This window comes from Xenopus laevis, chromosome 9_10L, assembly GCF_017654675.1.
Source record: "Xenopus laevis strain J_2021 chromosome 9_10L, Xenopus_laevis_v10.1, whole genome shotgun sequence".
NCBI lineage: Eukaryota > Metazoa > Chordata > Amphibia > Anura > Pipidae > Xenopus > Xenopus laevis.
In genome coordinates this window covers 75,294,147-75,313,648 of record NC_054387.1, presented here as the reverse complement: position 1 = coordinate 75,313,648, position 19,502 = coordinate 75,294,147, and the positions used below count along the sequence as shown (strand labels likewise).

Sequence of the window (19,502 nt, the reverse complement as noted above, 5' to 3'; positions counted from 1 at the left end):
AATCTTATACCAAGGTCCCACTCTCCTAGTCTCTTTTCTTTACACACCATAATCTATTATTCCATCTATTTAGCCTTTCTGTTCTTATACAAATAGGGAATGGCAATGAAATAGGCCAAATGGTTAGAAGCAGGAGGGCCCTTTGACACCTGGGCCCACCGGGAGTTTTCCTGGTATCCAGGTGGGCCAGTCCAACACTGGCATGCATGTAAAAATATTCCACGAAGGCTACTATATATTAAATACATTTTTTATTAACCTGTGCTATGGCCCATGTTTTTTTTTTGTTTCAGAATGTTTCTGTTTTCTGTTAAAACAAGTGGGAATTCTACCCTGGTTTAAAGTGGTAAAGCACAGTATACAGATATTGATTTTGTCCTTTGCAGCTGCTTAGCAGTATAACAAAAATAACATTCCCCCTATTTTCTGTTTGGATATAAAGCATATTTATTTTATTTTCATTTGTTTTGTTTCTGCAACACTCACATATCACGTTTTTCAGGTAAAACTAAGCCATTTTATATTACTGTATTCTAAGTTACTTCAAATGTATACAGGGGATACAAATGAAAACAAGACAGAACAGACTGGCAGGTTTGTCACAGCCAGCAGACATTCTACCAACTGATGTGTTTTATTACAGCGAGAAAAAACTATTTTCTCGCCCAGCAGATGGCGATAGCGTACAATTTCATGTATTCTGGAATGCGGAACGTAAGTTCTCAGACCTTTTGTTCGCGGGGAACAGTTTGTCTGATGGACTGAATATTCTAGGTGCATGGTTTTGTGGGCTCTCATGTTGAGAGCTGAGTTGTTGCAGTTAAGTGTCCGGTAGCAGCGAGACACAGGTTGCTGGTGTTACTGTGCTCACTACAGTGGCTATTCAGGAAAAAAAAGAGTTGCTGGAAAAACGAATTATGGTTAATTGGTATTAAAAGGCTGTTATTATCATTCTTTGGCTTGAACAGCCTTCCTTTGGGAAAGACCATGAAGCTGAAGGAGCTGGAAGGTTGTCTGCAGCAGGTTGATGTGTTCGAAAACCCCAAATTACTTCTGGAGCAGTACCCCACAAGGCCACACATTGCAGGTAATGTTTGTGTGCTGAATCATAAGCAGATGTAGGAATGGCCAATTCTTGTTTGTTTGTTTTTTTTACAAATGTAAACCTAAAAATATAATTTTGCGTAAGGAAAAAGAATTGGATTCTGAGCAACTTCCGAATACAGTTATTGCACATATTCAATGATTTTAAGGGATCAGTTCAGCATAAAAACAGGGTAAATAGGCTGTGTAAAGGGGAAGGGAAGATCTGTGTCTCCAAAGATGCCCCAGTAGCTCCCCAAATTATTTTCTGCTGATTCACTGCACATGCTCTGTGCTGCTGTCACTTACTGAGCTTAGGGACTCATAATATAAAGTACACATAGAATAGAAATGTCACAATATAAGGCTGATTAGTAATTAAAAACATGTTTCTAATATAGTTAGTCAACGAAAAATCTGATGTGTAAAGGCTGGAGTGACTGGATGCCTAACATATTAGCCAGAACACTACTTCCTGCTTTGCAGCTCTCTAATTCGGAGTCAGTGACATTAAGGGGCGGGGGTTCAAAAGCAAACCGTTTGACTCATATGCCCCCTTCAAGTCATTGATACTGACTGGTAACAGGCCTTTATAGAGTACATATTTGGCTAACTAATTATTTTTAAAACCTTTTTTATTTTCCACAGCCTGTTTACCCAGTTTTTATTTTTACACTGAAGAATTCCTTTAAAGGTTAACTAAATCCTAATTAAAGAAGTAGCTAGGAATGTTGTACATTATGTTTTGGGCTTCTGTACCAGGCCAAGGCATCCACAGCACTTTAGCAGGGAAGATCTGTGTCTCCAAAGATGCCCCAGTAGCTCCCCAAATTCTTTTCTGCTGATTCACTGCACATGCTCTGTGCTGCTGTCAGTTACCTGAGCTTAGGGACTGACTCACAATATACAGTACACATAGAATATAAATGTCACACTATAAGGCTGATTAGTAATTAATACAGATAATTACTACGGCAGCATATAAACCAGTGCAACTAACATCAGAATTTAATAATTAGCCCTGTAGCATCAGCTTATATTACACGCCAACCTCATTTTCTGCTTGATAATTTGTGACAACCCCTAAGCTTAGCGTCTCAGTAGCTGCTCAGAGCCCACTGAGCATGTGAATGTTACATACACTTTCCAAGATGGTGACCCGCTGTGACAAGTTTGAAGTCCTGGATCATTGCTGCTATTGAGAAGCTGAACCTTTAGGTTGGTGCAATAAGTTCAGTATATAAATATGGCATTTTTAGCCCTATTCATTTTTAGGATTTAGTTCTCCTTTTAAAGCAGTTATAACTATTATTGCTATTGAAAGCAGCATCCCTTTTTGCACTGCTGGTTCTCTACCATGACACAGTGTAGAAGGCCATTCATTAGCTGCTTCTGCTACATTGATTCAAAAGCAGAACTACCAGGTCAGAGAATGGGAAAGGACATACAGATACTGGTTTCAATAGCAGGTATATTAGCAATTTTCTAAAGAACAAGAAAAGCCAGATTCACTGGGAATCACATTGCCAGGCACTCTGCAGTAAATCCAAATTCTTATTTTTTCCCCCTGGCCTGGTGCTCCTTTTAGGGAAAAAAGGTGCTGTCCCTTTTAGTCTCACATGTGCAGTAGAGTAATGTTCAAAAATTCTCCACTCTGCTGCACATGCATGCATAAGTCTGAAGATTGATGCCTGGGAAAGTCAAGTAAGATGGTTGTGCTGTGTTAGTTTGTGCTGGTGCATATATTCTTAAAGGGAGCACCATCATGGGGAAACAACTGTTAGATTCACTGGGGGTTACCAAATATTGTGGGGATTTCCTTGTCTTTTAAAAGCAATAAAAATATGTAATTTAGAGTTTAAATTCCCTGACATTTGAGTGGGTGCTGACTTCCTATAGAAGAAGAAAGATGGCAGAAAGGTAACTGAAGGGGGTCCCAAAACATTATTCCCAAGCTATTGCTTGTAAAAATATGTTAACATGATATCAAGAGAATGAAGAAACTGGATCACAAGTAGCCCAGGTATGCAGGGAAATTAGACATTCAATGATATTTTAAATCACAGGATAGTTGAATTCAGCTGAAATGTAGAATACAGTTCTGAGGAGAATACTGACACCCAGTTAGAGAAATGCTTTATTTAACTATACAACACTCCTATTAGAGGAAACTATTTATTTAACTATTGCTTTTATGTGTTCATATGACCACTGGAGGGCATTCATTCAAGTACATGTACTCATGTAACTAAACGCAAATATGCAGCTTACTAAGGCTTCTTGCCAATATGACATACGGGATAATCATAGGAATATGAACCCTCTGTTTATAAATAAGATAATATTCTCCCTTAAGAATAGTGTTCTAGTGACTAAGTGGCCCTCTTAAGTCTCAATATAGCACAAAGAGTCATAAGTATTTGTAGACTATGGAACAGCAAGTTTTCCACATTATGTTAATGTATTCTAAATTAGTTCTTGTATTCATTACAGCCTGCATGCTGTACACAATCCATAATACTTTTAATGACATTGAAGACAAAGTGGTTGCAGATCTTGGCTGTGGCTGTGGGGTGCTGAGCATTGGGGCAGCTATGCTGGGGGCTGGGTAAGTAAAGCGCAAATCTACAAATAATGTTATATAATTATCCTTTTTAAACTCCGTTTAGTTTTGTTGCATGCAATTTAATGGTCCCACGTTATAATCTGTTACATCAGCCATTTAGATCTCATGGACATGTATGTATTTTAAGTTTGGTCATTTTGTTTGAAAACATGTGTAATAATATGTAAACTTTACAGTTTTCATTAACTGTCTGAAAAGTCGGTAAGTAGGGATGCACCGAATCCACTATTTTGGATTCGGCCGAACCCCCGAATCCTTTGTGAAAGATTCGGCCGAATACCGAACCGAATCCTAATTTGCATATGCCTTGCTGCTCTTGTGCATCCCCTTCCCGGGTGGGAAGGGGAAAACATTTTTTACTTTCTTGTTTTGTGACAAAAAGTCACACGATTTCCCTCTCTACCCCTAATTTGCATATGCAAATTCGGATTTGGGTTGGCCAGGCAGAATGATTCGGCCGAATCCTGCTGAAAAAGGCCGAATCCCGAACCAAATCCTGGATTCGGTGCATCCCTATCGATAAGAGATGAGGAGGATTAATGTCAACAGAGAAGGATATTGTGTGATTCAGTATCCCCAAATAGAATTGTTTAATCCGGTAGCCCAAATGTCTGTTTGTCTCAGTGGGCTCTGCCAAATTGATAAGCTTAGATGCACAAGAGCAGCAAGGAATATATCTTGAAGGGCCTATGCCCTGCCCATTGCACATCCCTACTCTTAATAAAGGTAGTGATAAATCACTTCAGCTAAAAGGTTCCTTTGCTTTGTTTTACAGTAATTTCCTTCTATTCCCATTTATCCGGTATCCTTAGGTTGTGTTTAGGATTGGACGTTGATGAAGATGCTTTGGACATATTTAAAACAAATGCAGAAGAGTTTGAACTGACAAATATCGACATGATCCAGTGTGATGTATGCTCTATGCCCCCAGACTGCCTGTCCAAATCAGTAGACACTGTGATTATGAATCCGCCTTTTGGAACAAAGCACAATAAAGGTACGTTTCACAGTTGCTTGGGTCGTTAGTAGAAAAGTGTCTGAGAGAGGTACTTTGAAGCAAACTCACTAAAGGGCGAATTTTCTGCGCCACTTTGACAGGTGCAAATTCGTTACCACTAGGCTAATTCACTAAAATGCGAAGTTGCATCTCAGCAGCCAAATGCTTTCCCTAGTGTTACATCTGCAGTTATAGCATTTCATAGAGAATTTTCGTTATTGATCATTTTTGCCTAGCGAAACTTTGCTAGCACTCTTAGGTTAGGTCAATTTGAATATGGCAGGTGCATAAGTCATATGGACATATTAATTAGTTATGTTAGTGCAAATGCTTGAAGTGGCCACTTTTTTAAATACATGTCCAATGAGTCATAATAAAGACAGAGGAGATCCTCTAATGCCCTAGACATGCCCCCCCCTAGTTTTAAAAAAAATCTTTAATGCATTTCCGGCATACAGGATATGATGTCACTGACATAAGATTGAGGAGGATGTTGCTTAGTTTTATCAGTTCGTCTGGTCTGAGGTGACAAAGTAAACTCTGGCGAAAGGGGTAACATTCAGTAAAATTGACTATGAAGATTTTCATTCATCCAGGTCATGGTATATCTAGTATAGGTAAATCTAAAAACGATTTACCTATACTAGATATTCAGTAAAATTTGCATCTTTGTGAATCTGCGGAGTAACGACCGTTGGTCAGAGCAAAAAGTCACCTGGCGATAGGGTGCAAACGAATGCTAGCGACAATCTCGTTCACTAGCAAATTGTCCTCTACACCTGTGCGTGAATGTCCCTGTGGATGGGATTTCTGGCTAATATTTGCTATCAATTTTGCTATCAGTGCCCACTTTGCTCTTTAGTAAATCTGCTCCTTGTGTCAGTCTGTGCTACTACATGCATGTATCTTAGCACAGGCATATTGCCATGGACACTAAATTGCCAATTGCACCACTCACAGGAAAACAGTTTCTCATTCTGTATGTCGTGAGCAATGAACTGGACTGGAGATAACAGCACCTTTAACTTGTTCATTTTGCACTTTAGGTATGGATATGACTTTTCTTAGTACTGCGCTGCAGATGGCAAGAAATTCAGTGTATTCTTTGCATAAAACGTCAACAAGGGAGGTAAGTACATCTTATTTACAGTGCAGTAGGCCAAGGCAAATGAAAGTGTTGGCCTATAAATGTGTCACAATGAGTATATGCAACATACACCACTACAGGAAATATTTTTAGCAGAAAATTGCACTAATGTAGGCAACCAACTTGATGCTGGGTAGGAGTCTTTTTTTTTTTTTATTAATTAAAAAGAACCTACTTGCTTTTGAGAAAGTAATGTAATCAATTTGCATCCACTAGCTTGGCTAGTAGCACATGTTGTAGCCCTGTTTTTGGGTTGATGGTAGGCCACTTAAAAAAAATAAAAACCTCTATAGCAAGTCATTAAAATTGACAGAAGCTTCTCTTAATCCCTTACCGTTTTTATCCATTTATCAGAAACTGCAGTCAGATACAATTTGTTTTACAAGGTCATGATGTGCTTTGGGGGGGCAGTTTCCACTCTGCCTTTGTATATAGCACCTACATTCACCATTTTTCAAATGGTCAGCGTTTATTTTACTTTATATTAGTCTTTTCTGTGTTCTTATGGCAGAAATTGTTGGCCACAGACGCAGAAACATTTTTCTTGGGGTTGACAAATAACTTCTATGATTGGTTGTTTGGGAGTCCTGTTTCAGCGGACAGCCTGCAACAAGTTCTTCATTTGAGGTGTTTGTGTCTCTGGTGTAAAATTAATTCTTCTTGTGCCCGACAGCCACCCATTTACTTTCTACTACATACACCCTTGTGTGAATTGATGTAACCGCATATACCAGGGACTGTGCAACTGTACTTTTTATCTTAATCAAAATCCATTTGGTTTTACAGCATATCAAAAAGAAGGCTGCTGACTGGAAAGTAAAGATGGAAGTAATAGCAGGTAAGGTATATTATGTTCAATTTATTAAATAGAAACAATGATTTAACTCACTTGATATTTACCAATGACTTTACTTACTAGTTAAATTTGGTCAAATAAGAACACGTGGAGAATTATACTACTTCACTTGGAAGCATTTAGATGTTCGAAGTATTTAGGAGAAAACAGAGGTTTATTTTTCCATGTGCTTAAGTATATTTCCCTGCAGTAGGCAACATATTATATGCTTCTGCCAAAACAGTCTCAAACATTGCATACAATTCTAATTTATAAATGGCAATTTTTAACTGGTGGTTATACTGTTGTTAAAGGGGTTGTTCACCTTTGAGTTAACTTTATATTCTGAGAATTTACGATTTTATTCAGTAATTCTCCGGTTTTCAGTAGAAGTCTGGTTACTACTGTCCAAACTACCCTAGCAACCATGCACGGATTGGAATAAGAGTAGGAAATGGCCTCAATACAAGTAATGAAAAAGCAATAAACAATACTTTTGCATCTTTACAGAGCAATTTGTTTTTAAGATAGGCTCAGTTATCCCGATCTGAAAAGAAAAAGCTAATTTAAATTAGAAAAATAAATAAATTGAAAAGTGCTCTCCTTAAAGGTGAACCACCCCTTTAAGGTTGCACATTTTACTTACTCAATCATTTACAGATGCTGCAATTCTGTTCCAGCAGCCCCCCTTCAAGGATAATATATACTCAATGGATTCCATTTCTCTGCATAGTTGTGTGTTATTGGCAAACTACAATGTATACCCCATGCAGTACAAACCCTAGTCAAGTTAGAGGATACACCACCTGCACAACGCTGCTACCATTTTTATTAATCCATGTAGTGGTGGCAGAGAAAGACAGTCATCCTTTGCTACTCCAGAACAACAAATCAAAACAGAAGCTCCAGTCAGTTCTATTGCAGGAAAAACTACAAAAACCATGCAGAACACCAGAGTAGCAAATCCCATGCAATTTGGAAGCTTCCATTCACATATAAATGCAAAGTTAATATAACTGCTAATTGTACCTTTAAAATGTATGGAAATGTTGTGTTTGCAGAGCTTCGGTATGATCTGCCAGCATCATACAAGTTCCACAAGAAGAAGTCTGTAAGTGCACTTTTATATTTTGGATAATAATTTAAATCATGTCACCATGTTAAGCAAAGCCAGAATAGAACCACTTTTTATTGAACATTTACATTATTACATAAGGATTTCAGTTCAGTGAATACTGGCAATCATCCTTGCTACTAGCACGGAAACATGTTTATATAAACAAAACGTATAAAAATTAAGTGCAGGATAGCAATATACAGGACTGTCATGCACCCACAAAACTAAAGTAACAAAAATCATCATTACAGGTTGATATCGAAGTGGATTTCATTAGATTCGCTCTAGACTGACCCTTCTGTATCTGGAAGTTAACTTAAAAAAAAAAGGCATCTAAAAACCAAAGGCATAGTACATTACTGATCCCCAACTTCAGTTTTGGATTGTTTGACTGCAGGACCATCCTCTGCTTTGTCATCTAGCGCTCTCTTCTTTGGACTTCCTGGAGCAGCCGAAGCTCCATTTTTTGGCCCTGCCGTTTCCTTTGCCTTTATAGTCACCTTCTGGGGACTCTCAGATTCTAAAATGTGGCACAGCAAAGAACATTCAGCAAAGAGACATAACAGATCTGAACAGGAGTTTGACTGCTCATTGTTAATTACCTTCCATATCATCCTCATCATCACTGCTATCAAATGTTTTCTTCTTTCCTTGGAATTGTATTTTCTTTCTTGGAGAGCTGTCATTTCCTTTGCCACCTCTTCCTTTTCCTTTGAATTTCCTACCATCTAAATGGAAGTATAGAAGTAATGACAATCAAGGTTTGAATCAAAGTAATGATCATATACCTCCTGTAAATTGATTTGTAGAGAGTTTGTGTAAACCCTGTAGTGGTTGGGAAGGAAGAACGTGATGTATGTGTCCAGTTTACAGGCATCTCATAGTCAGATCTAATTTAATGACATGATTTCTTCATGTAAAAAAGGACAAGTCTCAAATATAGCATAATTTGCCAACATTTCTCAACATTTTTTTCTTTTCTCAAATTTGTTTGAGTTCCTTTTTCAATCAAAACAAACAATTTCTCAGTTGACCACTTGTTAACATCAGATGCTCAATCAGCACAAGGTTGTGCAATCACTTATGTGGTACAGTTGAACAGAATACCTTAAAAAAAATGTATCTGTAGAGCGACAACGGAGTGTCTTGCTTAACCAATAAACTAATTACACAACCAATTCTGATTTTTGTTGTGTCTTTGGGGCTGTGGGGGGATGGAGAGCAAAAGGTTAAAGGTTAAGGGCAGGGAATTATGAGAGTCTAGTTCAGTGATCCCCAACCAGTAGCTAGTTAGCAACATGTTACTCTCCAACCTCTTGGATGTTGCTCCCAGTGGCCTCAAAACAGGTGCTTATTTTTGAATTCCAGGCTAGGAGGCAAGTTTTGGTTGTATAAAAATCAGGTGCACTGCCAAACTCTCAGAGTAGGTTGACAATCCACATAGGGGCTACCAAATGGCCAATTACAGCCCTTATTTGGCACCCCCAGGAACATTTTTCATGCTAGTGTTGCTCCCCAACTCCTTTTAACTTCTGAATGTTGCTCACGGATTCAAAAGGTTGGGGATTCTTGGTCTAGTTCATCCTGAAACAATAATGTTGGCACCAAACCTTCATTGATACAGAGACAAAGCTATTGATCAGTTTGATCCACTTTTTTCTTAGGAGATTGCTCAGATTTCTGCTTAAGTGAAATTAGCCTTTTGGTTTGGATAAATAAAAAGGCATAGCAAGGCCCTTCTGCCACCATGGGAGCAGTTCCTTCCACCTGGTTCAACAGGAGTATCATTGGATGCAGGGGTATTAGAAGTGCTAAGATTTTCTCCATCACCTTGGTCCAGAACCTATGGATATTTGGGCAGTGCCACACCATATGGAAATAGTTTGCAGGGAAATGTGACTTTCGGGCAGATATCAGGTATGGTTAATCAGGTGTAGTCTGTGGGGTGTTCTGAGAAAAATACCTGAATTGGATCATTTTATCGTTTACGTTACACTGCATTGTGGGATTCTACAATGTCTTTATGTATTTCTGAGGTAAGATGGGGGGGGGATATCCTTTAACCATTTGTTATACAATTTTTGTAAGATGGGTTCACTTGGTTTATTCAATAGAAAATAGAATTGAGATACTGGTTTGAGCAGGTTGGGTTCACATGCTAGCTCCAAGACTGTGGGATGTGGTGTCAATTTTAGAGGTACTCATTTGGGCTCTGAAGGCATGATGCAGTTGGAGATACCTAAACTACATTTTATTTGGTAGTTGGAATTTTTCCTGCAGGGCATTAAATGTAAGTACATCTCCTTGGTTAGTTATTTTATAAGTGGCCCATCTGGGATAGACCACAGTTGGGGTAATTGTGGGTTGTGACAGTGGTATGCACCTAGAGTAATGGATACATTTCCTAGGAAAATATTGTAGGGCCATCTTCCAAATTTGCACCATAGTGATGCGCTTCCAAAGTAGTAGCAGCGTACCACCACCAGACATTTACCAGCTTTGTCGCTAAATATAGAAATAGATTTGGGGCGGCCAATCCTCCCATATCGGCAGGAAGTTGTAGTATCGTCAATGCCATCGTGGGGGGGGGGGGAAGCGGCCCAATAGAATTTAGAAATCAGGGACTTAAGTTTATGGAAGAAGCTCTTAGGTTTCAATATTGGGGTCTGGAGTACATTTTGTAGCAGAATAATTTTTAAATAAATTAATCCTACCAAGAAGTGTGACCGGGAGGATGCTCCAGGCTCTAGTTTTGTTTTCTAACACCGTTAATAATGGCAGTAGGTTAAGATCCAAGTATTTCCCCAAGTTTCTGTGGATCAGTACCCCCAGATATTTAAATGTAATGGCCCACTAAAGAGTGGCTATATACCTTTGCTGATCAAGTTCTAAAGTCAATGGGGAAGATTAGGGATTTACTCGAGTTGACTGTTAAACAGCAGAAGCTAGTGTGGTGGTTGATCATGGTTAGGGCTGAATATAATGCTTCATAAGGATTCTCCAGGAATAAGACTGTGTATCAGCATACAATCACCGCAGTTTCAATAATAGGCCCCAACCGTAGACCTTTGCAGAGTGTTTCAGCAGGGGTGATAAGGGTTCCATTGTGATAGCAAATAGGGGTTAAAGGGGACATCCCTGACTTAAATGCAAATATGCTCATGAGGGAGGCCATTTCACCATTATTTAGGTAACCATGCCATTAAAAATACTTTCTAGGTTACAATTTCACTCTAGATTTTCACAAGATGACTTTAAACATAATGGATGGGGCTGTAGGAAGGAAATGGATGATTTTCAGAAAGAAAAAAAAAAATGCAGGCTGTGATGTACACTTCCTGGTAACAACCACAAGCAAGGTCTCCTTGGTTTAGAGTAGATGTTATTTTTATAGCTATGAAGCATCTCTCAGGTATGTTATTCCAGCACAATTACACATAATGGGGTTTGGCTTTGTTTGGTCAGAGATGCATCTTTCCAGACTAGGTCATACAAGCTATATCCCATACTCTGTTTGGTCCAGCAGGAAATAAACCCTGAAGCAATGAAGCTTCAATTTCATAACAGTTTAGTTTATATAACACACATTACCTCTGCCTTTTCGTTTGTTGAAAGACTCCTGTTTCCCTTCCATAATTTTCTTTAGAGCTTCTTTCTCTGCATCTCCTTCGATGAGCTCCCACTTTACATTCTTGCCCTTTAACTTTAGGTTGTCATTATTGGCAGCCTTTGCTTTGTCCAGTGCTTCTTTAGCATTCATTTTAAACAGTACAATTCCCTTGGGAAACACAACATTGAATTAGTCAAGAGCCTAATAAAGTAACAGACTGTGCAGCAGGATTTTAAGACAGAATTTTCATTATTGCCTTATTGGGATTTGACCACTGCTGTAATGGTGGAGGCTGCAATTCCAGATGGAGTGTGCCCTGTCTTTTCCCTAACAAATGATGAAAGAATAGAACCAAAAAGAGATTCTATGCAAAAATGCATGCAATTTTTATTGCGGTTAAAGGGGTTGTTCACCTTCCAAACACTTTTCAGTTTTCAGCCTGTTTAACAGAAATAGACTTTTTCCAATTGCTTTCCATTTTCTTTTTTTTACAATTTTCTCAAAATGAAAAGTTTAATGATGCCATCTCTCAAGTTTCAAACTGGCAGCTCAGAGATTCAGGTGCAGATTCTAAATTGTTACAATTTGCTACATTAGTGGATACATTTCTCAGCAGCATCTGTGGAATATTAGCAACTATTGTATCAATTATTGCAGCTCAGGCCCAAAGATAAGAAGCACATCAACTTCTGAATCATTTAGAACAGTTTACAGAATCTGCGACCCAATTCCCAGAGCTGCTTTAGAAAGACCTAAAAAGGACAATACCTTCAATATTAGTGTCACACATTAATAGAAAGTAATTGGGGGGGGGGGATTTGCAACTAATCAGCAGAAATGTAATAGTCAGCTCTGTGATGGTTACCTCTTTAGCTCCCCTGCTGAAGTCAATCCATTCAATCTCTCCATGGGTCTGAAACAGAGCATGAAGGTCTTCCCTAGATGTCATGTTGTCCAGATCACCAGAGAACTTCAGGAGGCAGCCCACTCTTTCTTCCATCAGTTTCTGCAAATAAACATTTTCTCAATATAAAACCTTTAGTAAAGTAGTAAGCAAGCTATGAATGCTGCCATATGTATGTGAATATTATATTTTGTTTCACTTACCCTTTCGGCATCCTCAGCCTGTTTCTGGGCTTCTTCCTTTTCCCTTAAAAGTGATGTTTTAGAAAGGTTAGAAAATGTAGAATTTACATTTATGTATATGCATGGATACCGGACTATTTTATACTACAGGTACTATGAATGCAATTCATAAAGTAAATACATGTTTTTTGTTTTTTTAACTTACTGCTTTGATTTAGCTTTTTCTTCAGACTTATTTAACTTTCTCTCTTCATTCTTCTTTGCAAAATACTCTTCCCTGTAAATATGGAGTAAATTCTTAGCATTATACACTAGTGCCTATATACATACAAACTGTAAAACTGCATGTACCATAGCCCCAATTTCCCCCTTAATTCCATTTGTATAAGCTCTGGTACAACAGTTTATAGGAGAGTGTGTGACAATTATTGTATAGATTTTACACATTAATAAACTTGTGTCAAAGCCAATAAAGTCTAAAAACTTCCCTAGACATTGACAACACCAATTTATATACAAGTTTACTAGAAATCTAAAGTACTGCAGAAAATGTGAGATTTGACAATCTGTATAAGTAAACACTGCAATATTTATTACCTCATTATCAGTAGAACCTATTATATGAGGCCTAAAGCTGGTGCTCCAGGAAAGGTGAAGCAGAGAGAGAAGCTATCACTCTTAAAAGGAGTTGTTCACCTTCCAAACTTTTTTAAATGGAGTTGTTTTCAGATTGTTCTCCGGAAATATAGACTTTCCATTTTTTTTTTTTACGTTTTTTTCCCCAAAATCTAAGTTTAAAGTTTAATGTCCCTGTCTATAGTGTTTGATTTTGACAGCTCAGTAATTCAGGCGCAGATTCTAAACTGTTACAATTTTGCAAAATTTAGTTGATACATTTCTCAGCAGCATCTCAGGAGTATTAGCAACTATTGTATCAATTCTAACAGCTGTCTGTAATGAAACCCAGAGATTCTGCTCAGCAGGGACAAAGGTAAATGTATCAATTTAGAACAGTTGATACCCACTCCCCCAGAGCAGCTTTAGAAAGGTGAGAAATAAAAAGGTCACAAATAGAAGCTAATTGAAAAGCATCTTTATTTCTGGTGAACTATCTGAAACCAACTGAACTGACAAAGTGTTGGTAGGTGAACAACCCCTTTAAGGAGAATATCCACCTAGTTTATTTTCTTTGCTTAATGAAGGAAAATGTTCATTCAATGCAAGTTTGAATACATATATTTTCAGTGGTTTTAAGCATGTTTGAAGTAATTGCTATTGAAAGTAGCTGATAAGTCAGAATCCAAAAAAAAAAAAAAAAAAAAAAAAAATGAATACTGCTTTAATTTGGAATTACACAAATAATTCCACAACTGCTTAAGGTTCTAGATGTATGTGCAGTGCTTCCTTTTAGAGTTACATTTTATTTCATTATGCAAGAACAGTTTTGGGTGGACATCCTCCCCTTTAACTAGGAGTGCTCCAAATCCATAAGATGAATAGTTTCAAGTGTGGCCAAAGTGAGTTAACTAGGCACCAACCCCGAACTGTAGACTTTGTACATATACCCCTTTTGAATAGTTATTTACCGGGATAAGATAATCATATCGTTGTCTTTGTACTTGAGGTTTTTGTCTTCCAAAAACTTCTTTGCACCATCTTCTGTATTAAAGACGAGAAAGACTGAGCCCTGCAAAAAGCAAAGGACGGTTAAGCTGGTTGGTTTTTTGCCCCCCCCCTCAACAAATTTGAGGTTCAATATTTGGTGAGGCCCCTTAACTCAACAAGGTTACAAAATAAACTTTACTTTATGAGCCATTGAAGCACAGAAGTGAACACACCAGCTCTATTCACCTGAATGGACTATAGAGTTCAAAAAAGTATGGAAAGTGTGGGGATGGGGGGGTTCACCCCAGATCTCAAAGTAATCCATCTTCAATTTATTGCAGGCGCATCAGCTGAGAATTGATGCCTTTGCTCTGCATTAAAGAGCTGGACACAGTGCACATTCCCTGCTGTTGGTCATTCCCCTATTACCCAGATTCAAATTAAAGAAAAAACTGATTTTCAGATATTTTGTCTGTAATAAGGTATTATATCAAAGCCTGCCCTATCCACAGGCTTAAAAAGCTAGTTGCGTATGCAATAGTGGCCTCTAGCCCATGAACCAAGTAGGCTGAGGCACATACTCAACGGGATACCACAAGCTTGGCCAAGGCTTTATTTGGGGATGGAATTGTGATTTTCTGACACTTACCTTAAATTCTCTCTGGAGTGTTCTTCTCATCTGGATATTTTCAATAGGACCTTTGTCGTTGAGCCATTCTTTGATTTCATCTAGATTTGTGATGGTTGGAAATCCTTTCTAGAAAAGAATCAGCCCAGAGTCCTCAGAAGCGGAAAACAAATCTTATGGGAAGCCCCTCCCAGCATACGACATTTTATGTGGATTTCACCCATGCCTGAATTGTGGTAAATTCAGGCCCTCATTTTCCAATAGAATTATTAGGGAGCTCCCTCATCCACCCTCCTTCCCCCTCTCCAAACTATTGTGCTGGCTGTTCTAAATCACAGAATCATGCTGGACTCAGTTTGTTAGACAAGGAAATTCACAGATAGACACGTGCTCTCTTACCCAAGCAGTCTATGCCATCAGTCTGAGACCCGAAAGGATGACAGCAGAACAGAAGTTATTACTCCAGAGGGAGCAAAATAAAATGTTTTAACAGAGATATACTTACAATATAAACAGATCTGTGTTTAAAAGAATTCTTGTAATCTTCATTTAATTCAGGGAGGGGCTTTGCAGGAGACCTTCGAATTTTGCATTTCTCCTCATTTATTTCTAAGAGTTCAGTCTTAGATTTTTTAAGTGCCTGAAGGATGATGTTGAAATCCGTTGTCAGTTTGCTCAACCTGCAGTGAAATAATGTTAGAGGGGCTTTCCAGGAGTTTTAATTTCAAATGACAAGAGTCCTACAAGAACTTAAACACTTGCCTGTTGAACTTGATCATGGTTTCAAGGGGAACCCAGCCATCATCCAGCAGTACCTGCTGCTTTAAGAACTTGTCTCTAGGAAGGTTATGGTCTCCAAAATAATACTACAAGAGCAGAAGCAAGGGGAAGGAAAACCATTATTGATGCAGGGAAATAACAGATTTCATACATTTTAAGAGGAAAGGACATTCAGCATAATAGGTTGACAACAATAATGTTAAGCCAGGTAAACTGGGGCAGTTGGCACTCATGAAGAATAAAAAAAAAAAAACCCTCAATCTATTCATCCCCCACAAAGGCACTTGTACAGCAATGAAATAGCATATGGCCTCAGACAAAAAAAAAAGTCCACATGATAGATCAATACCTAGTCCATCCACCTCAGAATCTTGCACCTGCCATACCCGATACCGGGGGGGTAGGAATAATTTACACAAATTACAATTATACCGATTGTCTAAAGAGTGATGTAATATTACATAAAAGCAAGTGAAGGGAACTGAAGCATTTATGGTAAGAAACATGCAAGTGCCATGGAACAAAAAATAAATAAAAAAAAAAATCACACCAACCTATGAATTAAGGCCAGCATGAGTGGCAAGGGGTTTTTACAAAACACTAATGTGTTTTCCTCCTTTCCTTAAAGGGGAACTAAACCCTAAAAATTAATATGGCTAAAAATGCTATGTTTTATATACTGAACTTATTGCACCAGTCTGAAGTTTCAGCTTCTCAATAGCAACAATGATCCAGGACTTCAAACTTGTCACAGGGAGGTCACCATATTGGAAAGTGTCTGGGACACTCACATGCTCAATGGGTTCTGAGCAGCTGTTGAGAAGCTAAGCTTAGGGGTTGTCACAAATTATCAAGCAGAAAATGAGGTTGGTCTGTAATATAAGATGATGCTAGAGAGCCGATTATTAAATTCTGATGCTAATTGCACTGGTTTCTGTGCTGCCATGTAGTAACTATTCCTATTAATTACTAATCAGTCCTATACTGTGACATTCATATTCTATAAGTACAGTATATTTTGAGTCAGTCCCTAAGTTCAGTAAGTGACATCAACCCAGAGCATGTGCAGTGAATCAGCAGAAAAGAAGATGGGGAGCTACTGGGGCATCTTTGGAGACACAGATCTTTACTGCTAAAGGGCTGTGGTTGCCCTGGGCTAGTACACAAAACAATGTACAACATTTCTAGTCTAACTTTCATTGTCCTTTAAGGACATAGATATGCCAAGCACAACTTGTGTGTTGTTGCTGAACTGCAGCTTCCACTGCACTCCAATATTATTGCTGAGAGGAGAATAACAGGCACATTTATGCACATAGTAGCAATCAAGATAGGACAGGTGGTAAAGCTTTAGAAGGCCCAGTTGTCATTGGATGCACCCCGTCGAAGGAAGGACCCCAAATGTTATACTAGGACCTAAGGCAAAAATGTGATTCGGATTTGTCCAAAAGGAAAAAAATCTCATGTTAATTACTTTATGAAAGCACCAAGCTCATACCTCAATCTGCTCACAGATCTTGGTATCCAGATCCAACTGTTCTTTGTCCCCATTTTCAGCCATTTTCAACACCTACAAACAAGAATTTATATTGGTTAATGAATATAAATGTTCCTTTCATGCATTCCAATTCATTTTTGGCTGTTTGACACCTTAAAAGGGGTGGTTCACCTTTTAGTTAACTTTTAGTATGTTATAGAATGGCGAATTCTAAGCAGCCTTTCAATTGGTCTTCATTTTATAGTCATTTGTCTTTTTCTTCAGACTCTTTGCAGCTTTCAAAAGGGAGTCACCGACTCCCTTCTAAAAAACAAATGTGCTCTGTAAGGCTACAAATGTATTGTTGTTACTGTTACTTTTTATTACTGATCCTTCTATTCAGGTGTTCTCCTATTCATATTCCAGTCTCTTATTCACATCAGTTCATGGTTGCTTACGGGTAATTTGGTCCCTAGCTACCAGAATGCTTAAAATGCTAATTGAAGAGCTGCTGAATTAAAAGCTAAATAACTCAAAAACCTTCAATAATAAAAAATGAAAACCAATTGCAAATTGTCTCAAAATATCACTCGCTACATCACACTAACTGTTATCTCAAAGAGTAACACACTGACCCATACGGCTAGCAATCTATTTTATAAGGCAATGGCACAAGGAGCTACTTTGGGCATTAGAAACAGTGCCAGAGATGTCCAAACACCCCCCATGGACGTTAATGTAAAGTGCCAGACAAGTAGTCATTTCGTTGTGCTGTCAGGAGAAACCTTGACTTGGGCCTTTTCAGATTACTGTTGCCAACAAGTGTGGGGTACATAGGGCAACAAGTACCACTGGCAGGGTCCATGTGAATTTGAGGAGACACACAAATATCTGTGCTGGCCATGCAGAGACATTTCACATGCTGTTTGAATAAGCTGGCGCTCTATGTTCTGTAAATCGCTGGGCCCAGCAGCTCGGCACCCGCATGGCAGTTACAAAGAAGTAGGAATAAGCCTTGCTGCGCGCTAGCCTCTCCCCTGCCTCTACTGCGCTCACAGTGCAACGTTTCGAGACCTCTCTCGGATGCTTAACTATAACTAGACTAGACTTGATAGCACTCACCGAGACTCCTGCGCTAACGTGGGAATGAATGGGCGCACACACACACACACTTACAGGGACACGGCGTGGGCAGGAAGGGGAGGAGAAATCAATTGCGCAGGAAAACGTGGAAAAACCCTACCGGGCTTGTTCAGCAAATTAGCGGCGAGCTACTATATAGGCTTCCTCTATTGACTGAGCGCTCCAAGCCACAACTCCCAGCATCCCCTGTGAGTAGAACTGACACCAGTAGTATCATTAACTCATAGTTTTACGGTTTCACTTATCTCAGAAAGTGCTCATACATATACACACACACATATGTGTGTGACAAGCCGCCGCCGCAGAACATCTTTATATAGATAATGGTGTGATTCCTGCGCCACAGAGATGACAGTTGCACTACTCCCCTAATGTAGAGACACATACTGGCAAGAACAGCTTTACCTGATTACCAGCGGGAGAAGTGACAGAAGTACCTAGAGACACACACGTGGTTCTATAGAGACAGACCGAGGCAGAACACAGGTCGAACAACACGTGCACAGCAACCCCGGAGTCCGGGCCCTACAGGTGGAGTGAGGGGGAGGGGGTTGAATTGCCGCTTGTTCTCTACCCGCTCCCAAAAATGAACAACAGTCAACCCTCTGTTCACCTGGAAACGCTCTGCTTCTCACTCAGACAGCCGGTACTTTAGTTGCTCCTCCGGGTACTCACAGCTGCCTGATACCCGCGGTTGGATGACGCGCTGGTTAAAAGGGGAGGGTCACTTGTTGGTCACCGCCCCTTTCCCCGGCAGTCAGCAGGGTTCACTTGGGCGCATGCGCTGTGTGCTAGGATCGATTTGTTCCGCTGAAAGAGAAGCGCGTAGTAATGATGATTGAGGGAGGCTTGGCCTGCCCCATAAAAAATCAAATTGCTATGTATATAAAAGAAGAGTTAAAGACTACGGGAGATAGGGGTCGAGGGCTAAGTGTCACCTAGTGGGCTGGTGTGTAGAAGTGTTGGAGAAGAGAAGACACTGATACTGGACTAGGGCTCAAACTGTCATGCACAGTCCGAAATAGTTCTAGGGAGGATGGTACTATATTGTAGAGATGGAGTGAGTCAGGGTAGGTGGCCATAGTGCCTGTGTGTCAGATCAGCTGGTTTAATTCTCAAAAGCAAAGGTAAGTCAAGTTCAAGAACCCCTTTTGCCCCAGGACTGTCGGATCTAATACAGTGGCCCTAGCTCATATTGGTGTGTTGGGGCCCCTTGAGCCACACTAGAAAATGAACAGGCTCTATGCAAGGAATGGCGCTCAGGTGATTTTATGAACCATGCAAGGTTCATTGACCTAGGGCCAGGTCAGAATATTTGATGGCTATTTCGTTTTAAAAAAGCAAAAAAGAAAGGCTACTTTAAAGGGT

General features: G+C 39.3%; 2 protein-coding genes across 6 annotated transcripts; one reads left to right on the top strand and one right to left on the bottom strand.

Moving 5' to 3' along the window:
* The first annotated feature begins 735 nt into the window (after positions 1 to 735).
* On the top strand, positions 736 to 12,450 carry mettl5.L (methyltransferase like 5 L homeolog). Of its 2 annotated transcripts, none has more exons than XM_018234620.2 (7): positions 736 to 1,087; positions 3,577 to 3,691; positions 4,522 to 4,706; positions 5,753 to 5,835; positions 6,640 to 6,691; positions 7,750 to 7,799; positions 8,057 to 8,983. In XM_018234620.2, exons 1-7 carry the CDS (start codon positions 988 to 990, stop codon positions 8,096 to 8,098), a joined length of 627 nt encoding a protein of 208 aa, XP_018090109.1. In that variant the 5' UTR covers positions 736 to 987; the 3' UTR covers positions 8,099 to 8,983. The 2 variants fall into 2 exon arrangements, with proteins under 2 accessions (XP_018090109.1, NP_001089917.1); NM_001096448.1 differs by lacking the exon at positions 8,057 to 8,983 and adding an exon at positions 12,289 to 12,450 and having other exon boundaries at positions 820 to 1,087.
* ssb.L (Sjogren syndrome antigen B L homeolog) lies at positions 7,849 to 18,901 on the bottom strand. 4 transcript variants are annotated; one of them, XM_018234020.2, is made up of 13 exons: positions 18,748 to 18,872; positions 18,540 to 18,659; positions 17,013 to 17,084; positions 15,497 to 15,600; positions 15,240 to 15,414; positions 14,756 to 14,863; positions 14,088 to 14,188; positions 12,707 to 12,778; positions 12,523 to 12,565; positions 12,281 to 12,421; positions 11,397 to 11,583; positions 8,408 to 8,533; positions 7,860 to 8,325 (listed from the first exon to the last, which is right to left on the bottom strand). In XM_018234020.2, exons 3-13 carry the CDS (start codon positions 17,073 to 17,075, stop codon positions 8,162 to 8,164), a joined length of 1,284 nt encoding a protein of 427 aa, XP_018089509.1. In that variant the 5' UTR covers positions 17,076 to 17,084; positions 18,540 to 18,659; positions 18,748 to 18,872; the 3' UTR covers positions 7,860 to 8,161.
* Between the last annotated feature and the right edge of the window lie 601 nt (positions 18,902 to 19,502).

Coding starts and splice junctions, on each gene's coding strand:
- ssb.L (XM_018234019.2), bottom strand. CDS start 17,075: ATGGCTGAAAATGGGGACAAAGAACAGTTGGATCTGGATACCAAGATC. Junction 15,601..17,012: donor AGATCTGTGAGCAGATTGAG/GTATGAGCTTGG, acceptor CTGCTCTTGTAG/TATTATTTTGGAGACCATAA. Junction 15,415..15,496: donor ACCATGATCAAGTTCAACAG/GCAAGTGTTTAA, acceptor ATTTCACTGCAG/GTTGAGCAAACTGACAACGG.
- mettl5.L (XM_018234620.2), top strand. CDS start 988: ATGAAGCTGAAGGAGCTGGAAGGTTGTCTGCAGCAGGTTGATGTGTTC. Junction 5,836..6,639: donor ATAAAACGTCAACAAGGGAG/GTAAGTACATCT, acceptor TTGGTTTTACAG/CATATCAAAAAGAAGGCTGC. Junction 7,800..8,056: donor AGTTCCACAAGAAGAAGTCT/GTAAGTGCACTT, acceptor TCATCATTACAG/GTTGATATCGAAGTGGATTT.